The sequence below is a fragment of the Peromyscus leucopus genome, chromosome 8b (genome assembly GCF_004664715.2).
Source record: "Peromyscus leucopus breed LL Stock chromosome 8b, UCI_PerLeu_2.1, whole genome shotgun sequence".
Classification (NCBI taxonomy): Eukaryota; Metazoa; Chordata; class Mammalia; order Rodentia; family Cricetidae; genus Peromyscus; species Peromyscus leucopus.
Window position 1 is genome coordinate 52,950,647 of NC_051086.1, and position 16,313 is coordinate 52,966,959.

Below are 16,313 nucleotides of genomic sequence, written 5' to 3' on the forward strand. Positions count from 1 at the left end.
GACTTCGTGTGGGGCGGGGTCCACGCTCGGGGGCGGGGTCACTCAGGACTGAAGACCGTTGCTCAAGGCAGCGGTCACGTGAGTGCCTGGGAGGCGCTCGCGGTCACGTGACACACGGAGGTCACGTGAGGGGCCGTCTGCTGCGCAAAGTGGGCGGGCTCGTGTCACGTGGCATGGGGAGAGGTGGGCGGGGCCCTTGGTAGTGTTCGAGACGTTGGTGGTGGAGGTGGCCCTCGGCTGCGGGGTCCAGGGCTGTGGGTCCAGCTCGACGGCTCTGAGCTCTCACCCCGCTGCTCCACGCCGGCCGCCTCGGGCGCGTCTCCCGCACTGGCCCTGCCCTGTGGGCGCCAGCACGTCAGTTTGCGGGTGTGCGCAGGCGCGGCGGGGGCGCTTGGTCCCGTTGGGTGGGCGGCGGAGCCCGGGAGCGCGCGAGCGAGACCATGGCGGGCAGCGGCGCGGGGGGCGGTGGTGTCGGCGAGACGAAGGTGATTTACCATCTGGATGAGGAAGAGACTCCCTACCTGGTGAAGATTCCTGTCCCGGCGGAGCGCATCACCCTCGGCGATTTCAAGAGCGTTTTGCAGCGGCCCGCCGGCGCTAAGTACTTTTTCAAGTCTATGGATCAGGATTTTGGGTAAGCGCGAGGCCTAGACTGGGAAGGACGATGGGTGTGCTAGGATGGATTGAGCGATGTCGAGGGGCACCGGTCTGCCTTGGAATTTTTCTGGCCTGTAGTGGAACATAGCATATTGTACTATGCTAGGGTAGATCGCCCATCCCAAGACGGACAAGGTTATCGTTGGACACAGAGAGCTTTAGGAGAACGGGCTGGACTTTAGTAAACCAGAGGCAAGAAAATTAGGTTGGAATAATGGGGCGCTCTGGTTTGTTCGGCTGTCCTCTCCTCTTGATTTTAGCCAAAAGGCTAAGAGGCGATGCTTGAGGATATTCTAGGCTGTGCTAGGATTAGATTCATCGATCTTTTGGTAGTCTGGTATGTTCTCAGACGGCTGCATGAGAATTATATAGAAATTCTGTAGTTTGTTTGTTTGTTTGCGTATTTTGATTTGTTCTTTTGTTTTGAGACAGGGCCTTACTCTTTGTATCCCAGGCTGGCTTCGAACTTATGGAGTTCCTGCTTCAGCCTTTAGAGAGCTGGAATTAACAGGTGTGAGCCAATATGCTGGGCATGCAGTGTCAGTATGTAGACTGGGCTATAGTTAGACAATTTAGGCTACCCTGGCTCATTAATTAGGTCCCATAGTATCATTATTTTGGGACAGTGTAATCTGTAATGATGCAGAGAGGTCTCTCTTGGTACTTAGATCTTAGGCTGTTTTGAAGTAGGTTTTTTCCTAGCAGAGTTCACACCATTCTGGACTCCACTAAGTTCTTCCTATTTTCTCTGATACCTTTATTTTCCCCTGAGGGGAAATTGGAGGTTTGTTTGTCTTCATTTTAAAGAGATTTTATGTGTATTGGTGTTTTGTATGCTATCATATTTGTGCACGATAAGCATGCAATGTCCACAGAAACCAGAAGATGGCATGGGATCTCTTGGAACTGGAGTTATATATGTTAGTCTCTACGTAGGTGCTGGGAATTGTACTCCAGTCCTTTGGAAGAGCAGCCAGGGAGGGCGCTTTACTGCTGAGCCAGGATTTCATTCTGTACTAAAGCTACCTAGGGCTCACAGTGTACAACAGGCTCACTTGTAGCAGTCTTGCCTCTACATCTGCATCCTGAGTGCTGGGACTAGAGACGTGTGGCACTCTAGCTGGCCCAGACCTGGGTCCACTGTGTCACAAGACGGGGGCACACAGGCTGGTGGGTGCCAGTACAGCTGTACTGGGGTATTGCAGTCAGTACTGGCGCGGACAGCTGCTTGTGGGGAGACAAGGGGGCTATGCTAGAATAGATTGGGTTGTTCTAGGGTAATTTGGGACATTCTGGGTGATCCTGGGCTGGACTGGGACTCTGAGTGAGGCAGAGTAAGGCAGCCTTTTGTTTTGTAGCTTTTGGGACTGAGCCTTCTGTGTGTCCTCAAGCTCAGGGTTTGAAGGTAGAGTGCATTCGGTTCTGATCGCCTGAGTCGGCATAAGCAAGGAGTGCAAGGTACTGGGGAGCCGAAGGTTCTCTCTGGCCCGGGTCTGGGAGCGCCTCCTTAGCTGTGAAGAATCCCTGTGGTTGGAGCACATTCCCCATCAGCTAGAACTGAACAAACGACTCTCGCCAAAGATTGTTTGACATGGGCAAAGTGATACTATCCAGGGGGTTGTCTTGGATTTAAATCAAGGTTCTTTTTGCATTATAATTTTAGGCAATTTATTTAGCTTTTGTGCTTTGATTTCTTCATCTGTGGCATGATGATAATCATAGTGTAAAATGCTTAATTTAGGTGCACAGCACATGGTAAATTCTGGTGGCTGGTAATTTTCATTTAGTATTGAGGCTAACTAGTTCATAGACTAGATTATAGTGATACAAAATTGCCTGCTTTGGAGGAGACTGGACCATGCTGAGGTTGGGTTATGTTGGGAAGAGTTGTATACGCTGAGCAGACCAGTGGTGACTGGCCTATGTCGTCTTGACAGCAAGTATATGAGGCATTGACCCTCAAAAGGAGGCATACACCCAAGGCCCCCAGAGCATAGTTATTCAGCCAAGAAGTTTTATTATTTTTATTTTTTAGATTTTTTTTTTTTTTGCTTATTTTTATGTATATGAGTGTTTTGCCCGCATGCATGTATGTAGGTGTATCATGTGGGTGCCTGGTGCTTGTGAACGTTCAAAGAGACCATCAGATCCTGGAACTGGGTATGGATGGTTGTGAGCCATTGTGTGGGTGCTGGGAACTAAACCTGGGTCTTCTGAGGTAAGTGCTTTAACCACGGAGCCAACTCTCCAGCCCCGGACAAGAAGTTCTCATATTGGAGGTGAGGTTTATGTGTATGAAAGAAGCCTCATGGCTCATATTTCGTCACTGCGTATTCGCTAATGCTCACTAAGTGTCAAGGCTGGTGCTGCACACCCAGGACACATGTTGAACAGAATAGGTGCTAATGATTTCTTGTGGGTATTGAGAAGGAACAAGTCTAGTCTGCTGCAGGAACCTGTGGGAGGCTGGCCACCAAGGCTGGGCTTCAGAATTTCTCAGGCTGAGCAGATTGCAGCCGGAAGCCTAGCTTCCCCTCTCCGTGGGAGCTTTCCTAGTGTGGAGTATTGTCGTTGCATTTAAGGGTGTTTTTATCCAGCCAAGGCCACACACAGTCTCTGGATGTGAGTTAGGGAGAACTAAAAGGTGGTAGAAGAGCAGAGAACCACACGAGGACCAGAGCCTTTTGTGGGACAGATGTGTAGACCAGAGAAAGGTTAGCAAGGCTCCTAAAGCTGTTGGAGCAATTGGAGAACTGTCCTGAGTGGCGCTTCCAGGTTTGGATCAGATGGGAAGAATCCTTTGGAGTGGCATTGTATCCCCCAGGTAGGAGAGGGTGAACTAAGGAGGGAGACTGGAGTTGTTTTCACATGTGAAAGTAAATAGTTTCATTGTAAAAACAGAAGAGCCGCCAGGCGGTGGTGGCGCATGCCTTTAATCCCAGCACTCGGGAGGCAGAGGCAGGTGGATCTTTGTGAGTTCGAGACCAGACTGGGCTACCAAATGAGTTCCAGGAAAGGCGCAAAGCTACACAGAGAAACCCTGTCTCGAAAAACCAAAAGAGCCAGGTGCCATGGTGATGTGTGTGGGCGTGGTGACATGCCTTTGTTCCCAGAAGACAGAGGCAGGCAGATCTCTGTGAGTTCGAGGCCCATCTGGCCTACATAGTGAGTTCCAGGCCATCCAGGAATACAAAATGAAACACCCTTCCCCTAAAAAAAAAAAAAAAAAAAAAAGGCAGAGGATTGGGTCTGGAGTGATGGAGAGATGGCTTGGAGGTTATGAGTCCTTGGTCCTCTTTCAGAGGACCTGAGTTCAGTTCCCAGCGCCAAAATGGTAGCTCACCACTACCAGTAACTCCAGCTCCTGAGGATCTAATGCCCTCTCCTGTCCTCTGTAAGCACCCTCCCATGTTCACACGTGTGACAGTCATACACACCTATGTACATTAAAAAAAAAATAAAGAGGACTACCCAGGGCAGCAGTGAGTCAGCATGCTTGGATTGGATGGAGATTGGAAGAGACTTTGAATAAGATTTGGGGTCTCTGTGTCTTCCTTTTTTTATATATACATATATAATTTATATTATTTGATGTGCATTGGTGTTTTGCCTGTGTGTGTATATCTGTGTGAGGGTGTTGGGTCCCCTTGACAGTTGTGAGCTGCCATGTGGGTGCTGGGAATTGAACCCAGATCCTCTGAAGAGCAGTCTGTGCTCTTAACCTCTGAGCCATCTCCCCAGCCCCTCTCTCTGGATTTTCAAGACAGGGTTTCTCTGTGTAGCCATGGCTGTCCTAGAACTCACTCTGTAGACCAGGCTGGCCTTGAACTCAGGTCTGCCTGCCTCTGCCTCCTGAGAGCTGCTGCTGCTGCTTCTTCTTCCTCCTCCTCTTTTATTATTATTATTGTTGTTGTTGTTGTTGTTATTATTATTTGGAGACAGCATCTCTCTACGGAACCGTGTCTGGCTCCAAGTTCACAGCGCTCCTCCGGCCTCTGCCTGCACGTGTTAGAACTGAAGGTGTGCACCGTCACCTTCCTCTACTGACCGCTCTGCTCTCTCCACAGCGTGGTCAAGGAGGAGATCTCAGATGACAATGCCCGCCTGCCGTGCTTCAACGGAAGAGTTGTCTCCTGGGTAAGGGCGTCATGACCGAGCTGCTTCCAGCCTCGGTCTCTTTCTGCAGCCTCTCCCCGCCCATTGGCGGCCCTGGCTTCTCCACGTGCGTGCGGAAGCAGTGGGCATTCCTTAGCTCTCTTTCTGCAGTCTCCCATGCGGGTTGCTTTTCTCTGGGCTGTTCTCCCAGGTCTCTGAGACCCCGTTCTCTTTCTGCTCCTTTTCCTTGGTCTTTTCACGTAAGCCACTACCCAGTGGGTCCCTGTCTCCTTGCACTCTTTTAGCTGGTGTCGTCAGATAACCCCCAGCCTGAGATGGCTCCCCCAGCCCACGAGTCTCGGACAGAACTAGTCCCTCCACCGCCACCATTACCGCCCTTGCCACCGGAAAGGACCAGTGGCATTGGGGACTCAAGGCCTCCGTCCTTCCAGTGAGTCCTTTACAGTCTTGAATCCAGGGAGGGGAGTGAAGAGGGAACCCAGTGCCAGCCCTTGGGGAGGGGAGCCCGAGGATTTGGTTGGTGCTCTGACCTACTGACATTGGTTGGAAACTCTCTACCTGGGCAGCCCTAATGTGTCCAGCAGCCATGAGAATCTAGAGCCCGAGACAGAAACCGAGTCTGTTGTATCACTACGCCGAGAGCGACCTCGAAGGAGAGACAGCAGTGAGCATGGCGGTGAGGGGCAGGCCCTGGAGGCAGGGTGGACCGGAGCGGGAGGGAGGCAAGCCTCAGCATGAAGAGCAGAAGAAGAACAGGAGGTCTGGCTCCTGAGGTTCTCCTTTATACACAGCTGGTGGCCACAGGCCCAGTGGTCCCTCAAGGCTGGAGCGCCACCTGGCTGGGTACGAGAGTTCCTCCACCCTCATGACCAGTGAGCTGGAGAGTACCAGCCTGGGCGATTCGGATGAGGATGACGCCATGAGTAGGTATGGTGCCCACATCTCTCCCCAGGGCTCCTCCCTTCCTCCCTCTGGTCAGTCTTGTTGCGCTTGCCTCCTGACCACTTGTACCTCAGACGCCCACTTCTCATTGCTGTCAGGTTCAGCAGCTCCACCGAGCAGAGCAGCGCCTCCCGCCTCCTCAAGCGCCACCGAAGGCGGAGGAAGCAGCGGCCGCCGCGCATGGAGAGGGTGAGGTTCTTTGGGTGAAGTGGGCCGTAGTGACCCAGAGGCTGGGGCTTGTCTCCGTGTTGTTGAAGAGCGGGCCCTCCTTCCTGTCTCCCCGCCACAGACCTCCTCCTTCAGCAGTGTCACCGATTCCACGATGTCCCTCAACATCATCACAGTCACACTCAACATGGGTATGGAAGGTCCTGACGGGAGACGGGAGGAGAGGGTCTCCGGGGCTTCTGGGGCCTAGTCCCTCATGTGGACTCTCCACAGAGAAGTACAACTTCCTGGGCATCTCCATTGTGGGCCAGAGTAACGAGCGGGGTGACGGAGGCATCTACATCGGCTCCATCATGAAGGGGGGTGCCGTGGCTGCTGACGGACGCATCGAGCCTGGCGACATGCTTTTGCAGGTGTGCTGACAGGCTGGCTGCTGGCTTGGGCAGCGGATCTCAAGCTCTCACACTGCCTCTGACCCGCGCCGCCTCCCTTCCAGGTGAACGACATGAACTTTGAGAACATGAGCAACGATGATGCTGTACGGGTGCTGAGAGACATCGTGCACAAGCCAGGGTGAGCCTCGGCTGGGTGCTGGTCCTCAGGCCTCTTGTTTTTAGTCCTTTTGTCTTCGTTTTGCAATTTAAGAAAGAGAAGTGAGCCGGGCATGGTGGCACACACCTTCAGTCATAGCACTAGGGAGGCAGAGCCAGGTGCCTCTCAGATTGTGAAGCCAGCCTGGCCTGCATAGTGAGTCACAGGCCAGCCAGGTCTCCAAAACAAAACAAAACAAAACAAAATAACCAATCTAAGTGGCTGTACGTGTCACTCCAGCCTAAATCATGAAACCAGGCTGGTGAAGGCCTCAGAGCACCCCCGCTATGTGCCCCTTCCCACTCCCACCCCCTCGCTGGTGGTAATTACTCTTGACTTCTCTGGTCAAGAAAACCTTGATGGATTTTCCACTCATGCCTGAACCCTGGACCAGGATGGTTCAGTGTTGGCTGTTTCACGCTTCTGTGAATTGTGCAGCGTGCACTCCTTGTTTCCCTCAGCAGTGTGTTTTGAACTTAGCCGTGTTGGTGAGTCACCCACATTGTGAAACCCTCCACTCTCGCTTTCTCGAGCCTGGGTAGGCATGTGCTCCTTTCTTCCCCGTCTTCATGTCCTTGATCCTCCCTGCAGTGGGCCTTGGTCCTCCCGAGGCCCCCCTGCTTGCTTGACTGGCCTTCTCTCCACAGCCCCATCGTGCTGACCGTGGCCAAGTGTTGGGATCCTTCTCCCCAGGCCTACTTCACCCTACCCCGAAGTGAGTGATGCTTGGGCCGGGTCTGAGTTAAGAGACCGGGGGAGCTTGGGCACGGTGACTTAAGCTTGGAATCTTGGCACCTGGGAGGCTAAGACAGGAAGGAGGCTCTCCCGGAGTTTGAGGCCAGCCTGGGCTACAGAGTGAAACCCTGCCTCAAACAAACAAGAGCAACAGAGATTGGACGAGCCAGAAGACGAGGCTGGGCTTCTGGTTGTAGGGACCGGGTTCAAGGTCAGGGGAGGGCGGAACAGGATTTTTAATCCTGGAGCAGACAGGGCTAGTTTTCTAGGGTTGAGCAGTGATGATCTTGGTGATTATTGTATTTTTGTACCAGATGAGCCCATCCAGCCAATCGACCCTGCTGCCTGGGTGTCGCATTCTGCTGCGCTGACTGGCACCTTCCCCGCGTACCCAGGCTCTTCATCCATGAGCACTATTACATCCGGCTCCTCCCTGCCTGATGGTGAGTCTCGAGCCCCTCCCCACCTCCGTTTGAGTGGACCTTTCTTCAGTTCTCTGTTCTCTCCTCTGTCAGGCTGTGAAAGCCGGGGTCTCTCCATCCACATGGACATGGCCTCTGTGACCAAGGCCATGGCAGCCCCGGAGTCTGGGCTAGAAGTCCGGGACCGCATGTGGCTGAAGATCACCATCCCAAATGCCTTTCTAGGTATTGCCAGGCCCTGGGCAAGGTGGCGTGGGAAGGGGAGGAAGAGACAAGGCTGGGGCAGCACAAGGCCGAGGGTAGGAGTTTGGAGGAGAGTCTGACTTTCCTGCCTGGTTGCCCTCAGGCTCCGACGTGGTAGACTGGCTGTACCATCACGTAGAAGGTTTTCCCGAGCGCCGGGAGGCCCGCAAGTACGCCAGCGGCTATTGAAGGCAGGACTCATCCGCCACACTGTCAACAAGATTACCTTCTCTGAGCAGTGCTATTACGTCTTCGGGGACCTCAGTGGTGGCTGTGAAAGTTGTAAGTCACCTGCCCTGGTGTGGGAGAGCAGGTTGTCCTATCTTGTTCTGCTGTCCAGCCCTAGACCTGGCCCAGAAACTGCAACCAGGGCCACCAGGGTAGTCAGGCACTGTGTGTCCCACGCTTGGCCTCGCGGTGGCCAACCATGGGGGCTGATGCGTGCCGGGTGCTGCTGAGTAAGCTGGTACCAGTTGCAGAGCTGTAGTCCGAGGGGGAGACTCCTGCGTTCCACAGGAGCATGCTGGACGGGTGATGGCGGCCCTGGTTGTCTGCCCCAGCGGCAGAGTTCTCTGTTCCAGGCCTTCATGATCCCTTCGTGGGTGGCCCTGGGGAAATGGTTCCCGGTTCCCCTGTCCCCAGGAGTCCTGGCCCTGACGGCAGGGACCTCTCTCCCTGTCCTGCAGACCTGGTCAGCCTGTCCCTGAACGACAACGACGGCTCCAGCGGGGCCTCCGACCAGGACACCCTGGCCCCTCTCCCCGGGGCCGCCCCCTGGCCCCTGCTGCCCGCCTTCTCCTACCAGTACCCAGCCCCACACCCCTACAGCCCACAGCCGCCGCCCTACCACGAGCTGTCATCGTACACTTACGGTGGAGGCAGTGCCAGCAGCCAGCACAGTGAAGGTGGGTCCCGCACACCCCATACCGCCAGGGCAGAGGCCATAGTGGAGGGGCTGGGGCGGAGAGGCCTCTGGGCTGAGCTTCACTTACCCCCTCCCCCTCCCCCCCAACAGGGAGCCGGAGCAGTGGGTCCACAAGAAGTGATGGGGGGGCCGGGCGCACAGGGAGGCCTGAGGAACGGGCCCCTGAGTCCAAGTCTGGCAGTGGCAGTGAGTCCGAGCTTTCCAGCCGAGGAGGCAGCCTTCGGCGGGGTGGGGAACCTGGTGGGACTGGTGATGGGGGCCCCCCTCCGTCCAGGGGCTCGACAGGCGGTACTCCTAATCTCCGAGCTCTCCCAGGGCTCCATCCCTATGGCCCGCCCCCTGGCATGGCTCTCCCCTATAACCCCATGATGGTAGTCATGATGCCTCCCCCCCCACCCCCTGTCTCCGCTGCAGTGCAGCCCCCTGGTGCTCCTCCAGTCAGAGACCTGGGCTCTGTGCCCCCAGAGCTGACAGCTAGCCGTCAGAGCTTTCACATGGCCATGGGCAACCCCAGTGAATTTTTTGTAGATGTTATGTAGGGCCCACCTTGCCCTGGGCCTGTCAAGTTTCAGCTCGGTGCTCCTCATAGTGCCGGGGTCATCCTGGTGCTCGGTACCTACCACAAGGTTGTTACCACTGTGAGTCTCTCCAGCAGTGCCTGGTCCCCCCTTCCTCCGGGGTAGTCGGGGACCTTTGGTTATTTTTAGCTTTATTTTTTATAAGCCTTTTTGGGGATTAAAATAGACTTTCTTATATTTTGGGGAGTATTTTTGTAATAGACTTTTTCTCTTTTATATGAAGAATCCCTTCATATAAAATATCTTGGGTCCCTTCTAACCCCAGAATATGACCACCACCTCCAATTGCCTAGTTAGTTGTCACTTGGAGGGGGGGTGGTTACTGGTACCCTGGGAAGAGGAAGGGGGCGCTGGGTACCCTAGACAGCAGTCCAAGGAAGCTGGTGGTGTTCTTGGGGACTGTGTAGCTGCCTTTGTTACTCTATTTATTTTAGTCACTTGTATAAAACACTAAATAAAGCAATAGAGGCCAATCCCCCAAGCCTCTGGCTCCTTTCTTTGGGAGGCAGGCAGTGGAGAAGAGGGATGAGGGAGACACACAGAGGGACAGTGAGGGACAGAGCAGAGGGTGGCCTGTCAGAAAGTCGGGAGGGAAGCAGGGAAGCTGTGGAGAGGACGGCTGAGAGGCCCAGCAGAGGGTGGTTGTTAGAAAGTTTATTGTTCGTAAGGCAGTAAGTACTCCAGAGGACAAACAGGAGAAACCAGGGCCCCATAAAGGGGACCTGGGTTTTGGCATAAGAGAAGGCACGTAACAATGTTGGGTCTGACTGGGAGTATTCAGACTCGAAGGGGGTTCCTGGTGACCACGCCCCCACTCTCCACCATGGCCTTGGAGATGCTTTTGAAGTTACGGAAGAGCTGTGGCTGGTGAGGGTTGGATTGCAGGTTAACCATGTTTTCTCGGATGCGTGCTGCAGCCTGGGGAGAGGGAAGGAGAGGGTCGGCCTGTGTCTCCATCATCCCCTGTCCTGGGGAGCTCCAAGGCTCACCTCAATACACCAACTATCACAGAGCATTTTCTCATGCTGTGCTTCGGGGTGGCCCTCACTCAGGGATCTTGAGGCTCTGTAAGGCAGCAGGAGGTTAAGATGATTGTGAGCTGTGGCGCTGGCCCAGCTACTCTGGTTCGAACCTCCCAAGCGTCCCACTCTGCCTTCTTACCTGGAGAGAACCACCACCATGGCATAGAGGTCAATGGCTCCATCTGCCAGCCGGTGGAGCAGGAACTGTTCATCTGTCAGGTAGATGAGGGCGGGGAGGGGGGGGGGTTAGTCTGGGGGGGGGAGGCGGGGGTGTGGCAGGGGGTACGGGGTTGCAGCGCTCACTCACTGACAATCCCTTTCTTGTGCTTTATCAGCTTGGCCTCCACCACAGTGGCAAACTGCTCCAGAGCCTGTACCATCTGAAGAGACAAGAGTCACGGCGCAGAAGCAGCGGGCAGCCCCTTGCCACAGGCTCTGTCCTAAGGACTACTCACCAGTTCACCGCTGCGACTTAACTCTGGGTGAATAACCCCCGAGAGACTCAAACCACTGCCCATCCCTGTCCGCCTGGAAAACAGTGCAGGCGTGAGTGGCTGGGTAGCTGCTGCCCACCACCTTGTCTTTCCCTGACCTGTCTGTCCCTGGCTTACCGCCTCAGCTGCTTGCCTGCTTCTCCTATCAGGAGGCCAACATTCGCAAGAGGATTCTTCAGGGCATTGCCAAGCCCAGTGAGTTCCTTTCCTTTGTCCTGTCGGGGAGGAGGCTCCAACAGTCGGGACTCGGTGTCCTTCACAGTTCCTCCCCCTCCCTCTCCTTCCTCTTACCATACAGCCCTGCAGAGCCACAAACAGTCGAAGAATGTCATTTGTCCCTTCAAAGATCCGGAAGATTCGAATATCTCGGAGCACACGTTCTACTCCGGGTTCCTAGAGCAGGGGAAGACACATAAACTTCCGTTGCAAGGTGCCTGTCCACGCCGTAGGATGCCCGCCCATGCTGAGGGACACTCCATACCTTCATGAAGCCCATGCCCCCCATGATTTGGATGCACTCATCTGTCACTCTCCAGGCTGCTTCCTAAGGACAGACCCAGAGGGTTTGGTTGGGGAGCTGAGTTCCGGAACTGAACTCGGCCCTTCCGTCATGCCTGGGTCCTCACCGAGCCAAAGATTTTGCTGATGGCGGCCTCTATCTGGAAGTCTGTGAATCCCTGGTCCATGTTGGCACTCAGCATGTAAGCCATGGACTGAGGGGGCATAGTTGGGACGTGGGAAGAAAACAGGAAGAAGCTGTGTGAGACAGGGTGGTGGTTCACACTCCAGTCTGCAAGACCAGCTCTGTTCTACTCCCCACAACCCTTGCATTCACTTTATCTTACTCCCTGGCCAGGTCAGACAAGTCCAGTATGTGTTCCTCTGATTTGGTAAGTCAGGCTCCCAGGCCTCAGACTTGAAGGAGGGGGTTAGAATCAGTATTTGGTGTGGCTGGGGAGCACTCAGAACAGCATCACTCCTTCAGAAGCTGAACTGACTATGCCTCCTCGCATCCCCTAGGGCATTGGTGTAAAGCTGGAGACCCACTGCCCCAGGTGCTGCTGGGGGTTGTAGTCTGACCCAACTGTGAAGAAAGCCTTAGAGCTCCAGGGGGAGAGGCACAGGAAGCCCTTACCTCAGTCACATACTGCAGAATTGCCATCCGAGCCAGCTTTTCCTGAATCATCCCAAAATTATGAATTTTGTCCCCAAACTGGGTACGGTTAGTAGCATGATCAACCTGAAAGGCACATATATCCCATATATCCCGCTGGTGATTCTGCAGTCTCCACCGGGGTGGGGACTGGAGACCTGACCTGGAAGATCTGGAAGTGTGTGTGCGAGCGCACGGGTGCGTGCATGTGTGTGTGTGTATGTGTGTGTGTGTTGCTCTGATGGAGAGGGTCCCCGCAGGGTAGTTGGGGCACGTGCAGAGTGATTCCTTCAGGCTAGCTAGGGACTGGGGCAGGACTCACCGCCTTGGCAATCATGGCCTTCATGGTGCCCGCTAGGGTTGCGGCCATCCCAAATCTTCCGTTGTTGAGGATGTTGACGGCAACCTTGAAGCCGCTTCCCACCTCTCCTAGCACGTTCTCTGACGGCACCTGAACGCCATCAAAATACACCTCTGCTGTGTTAGATGCTTTGATACCCATCTTCTTCTCAGGGAGCCCACTGAAAAGGCAGGGCAGGAAAGAGGAGGTGTGAATACGATGCCGGGGAGGAAAATGGCCTTTCTGGTCCTTATGATCAGGGAGGAACTCCCCAGACTTAGAGAGGGTACGGGCACTGCACGTGTGCCCTAGGGCTGCCGAGGTCCGGCTCTGTCCTGTTACCCGAGTTCTGCCAAGGAAACAAACTGCCCACTTCCTCTGGCTCTTGTGCATGCCCCGGTGTGACCTGTAACATCTGGTTTTGAGAGCCCAGTGCCGTCCCCTTCCTTGATTCTACCTTGTCTTCTCCATGCTCACTCACTGGGTAACACCTCCGAAGCTCCTTTCTACTACAAAAGCTGTGATCTTCTCTTTCACAGCCCCCGTGGCTGCATCTTTAATTGGTGTCTTGGCAAAGACAGTGAAAATATCTGCGATGCCCCCATTACTGTGGAAGAATGAGGCATTGGTAAGTGGTGTGGTTCAGAGCAGTGAGGTCAGGAGATTGGGCTAAGGGAAGAAGAGAAATGGAAGATTGCCTGATCCAAATCTTGGTTCCATTGAGAGTGTAATACTTTCCACAGGGGCTGGGTACAGCTGAGCATCGGATGGAGGCTGCATCCGACCCACTCGAGGGCTCTGTCAGGCAGAAAGCAGCCACAGCCTGCCCTGGTGGGGAGAGAACCGCTTTACCTGGGGTGACCGTCAAAGTTGTGTCCCTCCCATACCACTCCCAAGCAGTTCCTTGTAACAATTTCACACTCCTTACCCCTAGGTCCCTTAAGGTTGCCTTACCAGATGCCACTCTGGGGAGGTATTTTTCTTTCTGGGCCTTTGTTCCATAGAGCAAGATGCCTTTGAAGCCGATGCTCTGATGAGCTCCCAGGGTGACACTAACACCAAGGTCGTGCATGCCCACGATCTCTGCCAGGCGAGCATACTAGGGGGGAAGAAGGCAGCTGGGGATGTAACGGGCTGCACTGAGAGAGTGGGCAACAGGGCGGGCCTGACCTGGGCCATCTCTCCTGTGAGCATGTAAAAGTAAAGTGGGATCATGAAAAGGCCTGGGAGGACTGGTGATGTAGCTCAGTGGTAGAGTGCTTGTCTAAGCACGCACGGGGCCCTGGAAGGCTTCCTTAAGAAAACAAGCAGGGACATCAAAGGTCCTAGACCTTTGTTTTTGTGACAGTCTCACCGAGTAGCCCTGGCTAGCCTGGACCATGATAAGTAGACCAGTCTGGCCTCAGACTCTTGAGGTCTGCTTGCCTCTGCCCCCGGATGTGCTGGGATTAAAGGCGTGCACTGCCATGCCCAGCTCTCCCTGGTCCTGACGTGAATATTGCTTACTATCCTGTTGCCGCAGGTCCCTAAAGACTTGGGTTTCGGGGTTAGGTCCTTGGTCCTAGTGGGCTGCACATAGCTCATGTTTTCAGGGGACGATGCAGACACAGGTGAGAAATAGAGCAGGCAGATAGTATCCCTGGCTGCTTGGCCCCAATGATGAGGAAGCTGGAGCATTGTGGGTATTAGCAAGTTAACCAGGGGAATCCTCTTACCTGGGTATTGCAGAGGCCCAAACCGCCCAGCTCACTGGGTACTTGCAGACCAAATGCCCCCAGTTCCTTGAGGCCCTGCATGGTCTTCTCCTCCACCTGCTCTAAGGAGTCATTCTTGGCAGGATCATTCACTTCCTGGGCAAGGAATAGGACCTCATATTCAGAGGCTCCTTTAAGCTTAACATTGGCCTACCCCAAGAGGTGCTGTGCCCCAGCCCCACTTACCTCAAAGAACCGGGACACTGGCCCCACCAGCTCTGTGAGAAATTGTGTCTGGTCCTGACTGAGCACTGCAGGATGGGAAGGAGAACAGGCGGGTCAGGTGGGGAGGCTGTCCCGCCCACACTGCCACTCACTACCCCCTTGCTTACCAGATGGGTATGGGAACACCTGATCCGTGGTGAGCTGGCCTTTGAATATCCCCACGGCAAAGGACTTAGATTCCTGGACAGGGAAGAGAAGTTTCAGGGCGCTGGTTCGGTGCGTCTACTGCCTTATTTATAAGGGTCAATCCGATTTCCGGGTCACTTACCGCCTTGGCTGGTTTCTCTCTGGTAGACGCATCGGAGAGGGTGTCTGGCTTGTCCAGAACCGCCTGGGGAAAGCAATTAAATAGGCTCGCGATGGGTCTTAGGGTGTGCCAGGGAGAACCCCGGGAAGCGCTGGCTCTGGCAACTGTGCACCAGTGTCTTTTCCCCTACTTTCTCACTAGGGCACCCTGGCTTGCCCTTTCCCCTAGTTTCGGTGCCAGGGCTGTCACCAGGTGACCGGGAGGAAGAGAGACCCCTGTTGGTCGCAGGCTAGTGGGAGCCCACAACTCCCATTCCCATGCCGCTGTCACCTACCTGAGCGGCCTCACTAGCATAAAGTCGCGGGGCGGAGGTGGGCTGGTTTTGTCCCAGGAGCACAGTAGATCGTGAGCTGTAAGGAGTCGGGGTTCAGTCCTGCCCAGGTTTCCAGACCCACTGCCCCCCTGCCATATACAGACCTTCGGGACCCCAGCCGCAGCAGCTGCCGCCCCACACTCGGGGTCATCCGAGCCGACTGCATCTCTAAGCCGCCGCGGAAGCCTTGACCGCTGACCTCTCCTTACGTCCCCGCCTGCCTAAGGGTTGTGTGTCTGGGCCCTGACTCATGCTCCACAATGCTCTGCGCGGTGGGGGCGTGGTCGATCGGGCCCCGATGCATGGTGGGAGCTGAAGTTCCGGCGTGCACCTGCTCCCTATATTCTGACTGACCTAGAGTAATCAATCTTCAAGCGATCCGTTTTCTTTCCCAAACTCTTTAGTGCAGCAGGTCCGAACTAAAGTCTAGTCCAGCTAGAGGGATGGAGGTAGACTGGATCGAGTTAGAAGGGAGAGGTGGGAAAAAGGACGGTAAGGTAAATGTCAACTGCAGAGGCATGGGATATTTGGAAAATGTCTCCAGCAAATGAAGAGGGGAATGGGGTGGCAGAGTCAAGCTGGGGTGTGCTCTAAGCAAATTCTGAGACCTAGGAGGTTTCACCAGCTCAAAACATCTAAAAGCACATAGTAGGAGCCTCTGGTCTTTTTCAATGGACTGGGAGAGACTGAATCAGGAGGATCATCGTGAAAAACTTTTTTTTGGTTGAGGGGGTTTGAGACCGAATTTCTCTGTGTAGCTTTAGAGCCTGTCCTGGAACTCACTTGGTAGCCCAGGCTAGCCTTGAACTCACAGAGATCCACCTGCCTCTGCCTCCTGAGTGCTGGAATTAAAGGCGTGCACCACCACTGCCAGGCCTCAGAGATCCTGTTTTATCTATCATCTATCTATCTGTGTGTCTGTCTGTCTATCTATCTATCTAATGCCAAATGCTGTTTATTGAAGGAGGGAAGAGGTCTTAAATACAGGCTTACAGCACAATGGGAGAACCCGGGAGGGCAGAAGTTCGCTACCAGATGTTTTACAATCTTGCATCTAAGCTGTTAACGCCCATTATGCAGGATACACAGACAAGGAACTTCCCTTAAGCATTCAGGAGGGTGGAACCTGGCAGGGAATTAGCATGGGGAGGATATCAAGGTCAAGGTCAGCAAGCAAGGCAATAGTTACCCAAATAAAAAATTTATAGTTTTTTTAAAAAAGGATTTTATTTTAATTCTATGTCTCTCTGTGTTTGTATACATTTTCCTGCATTGAGTGCAGTGTCTGTCCAGGCCAGATGGGTCCTCCAGAGCTGGAGTTAGAGGCA

General features: G+C 54.3%; 2 protein-coding genes across 2 annotated transcripts; one reads left to right on the forward strand and one right to left on the reverse strand.

Moving 5' to 3' along the window:
• Positions 1-200: 200 nt before the first annotated feature.
• Positions 201-9,852, forward strand: Dvl2 (dishevelled segment polarity protein 2). Its single transcript, XM_028869515.2, is given in 16 exon segments — positions 201-634; positions 4,725-4,794; positions 5,058-5,203; positions 5,340-5,449; positions 5,565-5,700; positions 5,814-5,904; positions 6,005-6,074; positions 6,157-6,296; positions 6,380-6,456; positions 7,122-7,189; positions 7,524-7,652; positions 7,725-7,856; positions 7,978-8,055; positions 8,058-8,156; positions 8,561-8,779; positions 8,890-9,852. Coding segments are annotated over 16 exon segments (2,208 nt in total). The 5' UTR covers positions 201-440; the 3' UTR covers positions 9,339-9,852.
• Positions 9,853-10,011: 159 nt separating this feature from the next.
• Acadvl (acyl-CoA dehydrogenase very long chain) lies at positions 10,012-15,247 on the reverse strand. The gene is made up of 20 exons (XM_028869516.1): positions 15,090-15,247; positions 14,947-15,022; positions 14,634-14,696; positions 14,473-14,545; positions 14,327-14,391; positions 14,102-14,236; positions 13,341-13,485; positions 13,085-13,214; positions 12,868-12,993; positions 12,369-12,567; positions 12,029-12,133; positions 11,520-11,606; positions 11,375-11,437; positions 11,185-11,286; positions 11,011-11,108; positions 10,855-10,927; positions 10,707-10,779; positions 10,539-10,611; positions 10,367-10,442; positions 10,012-10,295 (listed from the first exon to the last, which is right to left on the reverse strand). Exons 1-20 carry the CDS (start codon positions 15,149-15,151, stop codon positions 10,155-10,157), a joined length of 1,965 nt encoding a protein of 654 aa, XP_028725349.1. The 5' UTR covers positions 15,152-15,247; the 3' UTR covers positions 10,012-10,154.
• Positions 15,248-16,313: the final 1,066 nt, after the last annotated feature.

What these genes read in the sequence shown, in the direction of transcription:
- Acadvl (XM_028869516.1), bottom strand. Translation starts at nt 15,151, where the DNA reads ATGCAGTCGGCTCGGATGACCCCGAGTGTGGGGCGGCAGCTGCTGCGG. An exon ending in GGTGTTCCCATACCCATCTG is followed by an intron (nt 14,392 to 14,472) that starts GTAAGCAAGGGG and finishes CCCATCCTGCAG; the next exon opens with TGCTCAGTCAGGACCAGACA. An exon ending in GCACAAGAAAGGGATTGTCA is followed by an intron (nt 10,612 to 10,706) that starts GTGAGTGAGCGC and finishes TCTACCTGACAG; the next exon opens with ATGAACAGTTCCTGCTCCAC.